This window comes from Abramis brama, assembly GCF_963993115.1.
Source record: "Abramis brama genome assembly, chromosome: 3".
NCBI lineage: Eukaryota > Metazoa > Chordata > Actinopteri > Cypriniformes > Leuciscidae > Abramis > Abramis brama.
Genome location: NC_139965.1, coordinates 19,093,420 through 19,098,246, shown reverse-complemented (window position 1 = coordinate 19,098,246; position 4,827 = coordinate 19,093,420). Strand labels below are relative to the sequence as shown.

General features: G+C 46.3%; 1 protein-coding gene across 1 annotated transcript; it reads right to left on the bottom strand.

Moving 5' to 3' along the window:
- Positions 1–556: 556 nt before the first annotated feature.
- Positions 557–4,425, bottom strand: mex3b (mex-3 RNA binding family member B). Its single transcript, XM_084107976.1, has 2 exons — positions 3,932–4,425; positions 557–3,233 (listed from the first exon to the last, which is right to left on the bottom strand). The coding sequence occupies exons 1-2, from the start codon at positions 4,161–4,163 to the stop codon at positions 1,864–1,866; spliced, it is 1,602 nt and encodes a 533-aa protein (XP_083964102.1). The 5' UTR covers positions 4,164–4,425; the 3' UTR covers positions 557–1,863.
- Between the last annotated feature and the right edge of the window lie 402 nt (positions 4,426–4,827).

Here is a 4,827-nt window from a genome sequence, read left to right as displayed (position 1 = left end):
TTTTGCCAGTGCTGGGATTGTTTCCTAATAGTACGGTTTATGAGGGCCAGTTTGTGAAGCCAGCATTTGGATGTTTCCATTTTAAACTGATCATTAAGGCCTGTTTGCAGTGCATTTATTATCTACAAGCAGGGAATATTCTCAGTCAGTCTTTCCACAAAAAAAAAAAACACACATGACACCGCAAAAGCTGCTGGGAGGAATGAAAGTCAAAAAGCAGCATTGGAAGAAAGGAAAACATAAAAATGTACACTACTTAATGACTAAAGAGCTCTGACATCAAATATAACCCATGAGCCGAATGTGTCAAGACACAGTTTTTAAAAGCATAATAAATCTATTTTAAACACCCGAACGTCTACTTAACCTGTTAGATGCCATATTGATGACTTCACAAATGTCCATTTCTTCATCACTGCAGTGTTTTTAAATCTCTAAAATGATTTTTAGAGATTGTGAGCAGACACAACTTTGTTGGAGTTTGAATAAAAGAAAGCTTCGAGACCACATCATAGAAACACAGCACAGATTTTTCCATAATAAGCAAATCAACACGTCTCGTTCATGTACCATTTTATTGGACTTATATAGAAATACTTAAAAAAACATGAAGTAGCACCATTACTTAAGTTTTACTTTGTCATGTAGAACTTTAAATGTCAGAAAAATAAAACTCTTGATACATTTTCAAATCTTGTTTCAGCAAATATAATATTAGTATTTGACCATGAGGTTAAAGGCCTTTTATCATAAAATAAAATATACTTTGTTTTTAAACTTTGCTCAATAAAGTACATATACGCTCAAGTAACTTCACCTACATAATATACATAAACAAGTGGTAAACAAACGTATTAAAATAGAAATCCTAAACCTATAGTGGTGCAACAGAACAGAACTCTGTGATACCCACTGGAATCTAATTCATACAAATTTTTAGAAAGCTTAAACGGTTCCTTTTTTCCGAACGTACTAAGTTTCATACATTTCGACATTTCGTAATAATATAGAATAAAATATGCTTTATATTACTGAATAGAAAATATGCTGGGTGAAACGGATTCAAAAGACATTTTTTTTGCTGAACCTAGAAACCCTCCAACCCAACAGAATACTGTTCGATGCAAATACACATTTCATGGTCTGAATCGCCATCCGCACTTCGAGTGATATTAAAATAATACAGTGTTCGTTGCCGTAAGGCCATACTAAAAAATAAAAAGATATTTGAACCCAGCTACAAAAAAGTTCACTGAACTTAAATTAAAATATCTGTAAACATCTTTGCAATACGAAATATAATCTTTCAAGTCAAAAAAGAATAAAATACTTCAATCTGTATTAATGTCATCATGAATATTTAAAACTTGTGGAATTTCTGGTTGATCTATACATATATATGTAGGATATGTTGCTGTTCTCCCTCAAACGAGTTCCATCGTATAAGCTGCAGTATCTCCACCGCTGTAAGTCTTTGTGTGTCTGTCTGTCTGTATGTCTGTCTGTCAGGAAGCCGTCCAGATTCCCCAACCTCGAGATCTGCTACCAGTACATTCGATCAGCGGAATCGAAAGGCTCGTTTATGCTAACAGTCGGCAAACTGACTACGGTACCTGCTCGCTGTCCTTACTTCATTAACGTTTGTGTACAGTTGACTAAAACTATTGATTACTAGGCTTTAATATTTAAAACATGCATTAGATGTTGAAAATATTTGTCCCGAGCTACAGTACATTATGAACAATTACACCGGAACGGCCGTCCCTTTTTGGATACTGCAGCTCTACATACATACATATGTATATATACATGTACAATAACACACGTTATTAGGGTCTCACGAAGCCACGCTCTTGTCGCTGTTTACGAAAATATACGTATTGCCTGAGTAACTGCAGCATGGCAGACGGGGCATTTGGGCTCGTTCCTCTCGCAGATGCGGTTGGCACACTCCATGCAGAACAGGTTGTGGCCGCAGGGCACCAGGGCCGCGATCACCTCGCTCTCGAAGCACACTGAGCAGTCCCGACTGCCCTTGCGGCTCGTCCCGGATGAGGACGATGAGGAAGATGAGGAGGATGAGGAGATGGATGAGTCGGAGGGCACGCCGGAGTGATGGGATCCAGGGAGGGCTGAGGAGTAGCCAGGGAAGCTGAGGGTGCCGCCGCCGCCCGGGTCACTGCGCACCCGGCGCGCCAGGGGGTGCTCCGCCGCGCCGTTGGTTTGGTGCAGGGGTGGGGACAACCTGGGCTGGCTGGTGCATCCCACCCCGTTGTTGGCCCGGCGCAGCCCGTTGGCATTCGTGGAAGCATTGGCGGGAAAAACGGGCGGCGAGGCGGAGGTGCCGTTGGCGCGCTCATACTGGGACCACATCAGGCCCGGCGGTGCAGGAGTGGGGTCGAATCCCGGCGACGACTCGAAGGTCATGTCAGTGCAATCGGGCGAGATCACCTCGCCGCTGTAGACAAATCCATTGGCATTGGCAGCGTTCATGTTGATGTTGTTGTTGTTGTTGTTGCCGTTGCTGGAGGCAGTGTAGCTGAGGGCGGGGCTGGGCGGGCTGTAATCAGCCAGACGGGAGCTGCTGTTGTTACCGCCAAAGTACGAGTCGGTAGAGGCACTCCCCAGAGAGCTGGAGCTGTCGTTGCGGTAGTTGGAGAAAGGCTTGCGACCGGAGGTGGGCGTGACGCTCGAGCTGGGCTTGCTCCACAGGCTGGCGTTCCCGTGCAGGTCGAAGCCCACGTCGGTGCCATTGGCGTGGAAGTCGTTCTCGTCTGTGAACTCGATGAGGCCGCCGGTGCGCATGGCGATGTGTGCTTCAATCTCTTCCCTGGCCCGGTCCACATTCTCAGGCATGCCCGTCACCTCAAACACAGGCTCTTTGTCCCGGCTGGGTGTGACGATGTAGGTGTGCGTCTGCTGCTGGATGCGCTTGATAGTGGCCCCCTTGGGTCCCACCACCAGACCCACCACCCGATAGGGAACTCGCACCTGAATGGTGGTCTGGCCAGGCAGATTGGGCGGGCCGGGCACTGTGGCGTTACCATTCAGGGTGCTGTTTTTGTTCCGCGAGGCTCGGATCATCGAGAAGTGCTCGGCCGCCGAGATGATCTCCCTCCTCGCCATGGCTACATCCTCTCGCCTGCCTGTCACAACAAAGACTGGCTCCTCTCCCCGCACTGGAGTTTTGATATACGTATTGGTCTTTGCTCGCAGGGCTTTAATTTTGCAACCTACAATTGCGAGAAATCAAAAAAACAAAAATAAGACAAGGCAAACACACAACCTGGCACAAAACAAAAAGATGCAAGATGGGTGCAAGCGCACAGTCTAGGGGGACAACAATTTTGTCATCTTTTTTTTTTTTTTTTGCGGCATAAATTCAAACCACATGCTCGTCTACTTGACATGCAGGGTCAAAAATAGCACAGGGAGAAAAAATGCATGCTGAATTCAGGATTTTTCTGACCCAACGCAACACTCTAATCATACTGTCAACAACTTGCTCTGTCCCTTCAAACCACTTCATACCAGATAGCCAATACAACATGATGTCACCTAGATCTTGGCTATATAATGATGTTTCCTGGTTAAGGAAGTCTATTCCCAATTGGCTATATAGGGAGTGTAAACAAAGTCCACTGAGACAAAGAAAGAAAGAGCCGCTGCTGCTTCAATAAAATGACACTTCAGTCTAGATATACAGGAATGTTGTGTATAAAGGAGATGACAAATTAAAGGTAGTTTGGGTTGTGTCAGAGCTCCCTTGCTTTTGTTTGGTCGGACATAAGGAGGGCAGTGCAGTTGAAAATAGGCTATAACCTACATTCCCTATATATCATACATGCAAATGACCACATGTCACCATAACACAACGCGATTCTACATAGACGCATGCACACATTTAGTTCAAGATGATGAAAATGATTACCTTGCCTGCCGACAATTTCGGCAACATGCTCGGAACTGGGAACGGGAACGCACTCGGTCATGTTCACGCTCTTTCTCCTGGGCTCGTTGTCATACAGAGAATTCTCATCGTTATCCAGTCCGAGCAGGGAGAGCTGGTCCAGGGCGATCTGTAGGGCTCTTTGGTCATCCAGGGCGTCCCCCTGCCCGCCGTTGCCGCTCCGCTCCATGTCGGCGAACAGCGAACTAGGCATCTTGGATAGGTCTGGAAACAAAGAGGGGAAAACTTACAGGAGGGTGGGATTGAGCTGGGAACGGCTGGTTTAAAAAGCTCCACGGGTGCGAATTCAATGCGCGTCCTTTTTTCCTCGTGTCCAAATAATAAAAATCAGTGCAATTCCGAAGTGTAGAATTAGCGTTATTCCCGGAGACTGGAATGCCGGTGGTGGCAATATTCCCCTTCGAGTGCGCACCCCTCCCTTGCAGCTCGTTTCTGTTCGCTGTCTGACTCGCTGCAGCCAGACGCGGCACTACCGGAGAATATGTGCGCATGACGTCACCCCGGTCGGACGGGGCAGAGACTTTGCCAAAGAGTATAGAAGTACCAAGAGGCGAAACTCAATAGAACGTTCCATTGCAACAAACTCACCCATGCGCAGAGCTGCAGCTCCGCCATCTTGGACTGAACGCAACACAGCTGTCATAGAATTGAACGATACCGGTTCAAATTCAAAAGCGGTTAAATGAACTAAAAAGTAGTTTCTAGTTTTTAATATCTCTAGAGCAGACATCCCATGTCTCCCGGAAGATCCGGGAGTCTCCCGCATATTGATAGCGGCTCCCTGATGCCCACAAAGTAGCTAAAATCACCCGGAATCTAGAGCGAGCGAGCAAGAGCGCGCAGCTCCAAACCGTGTA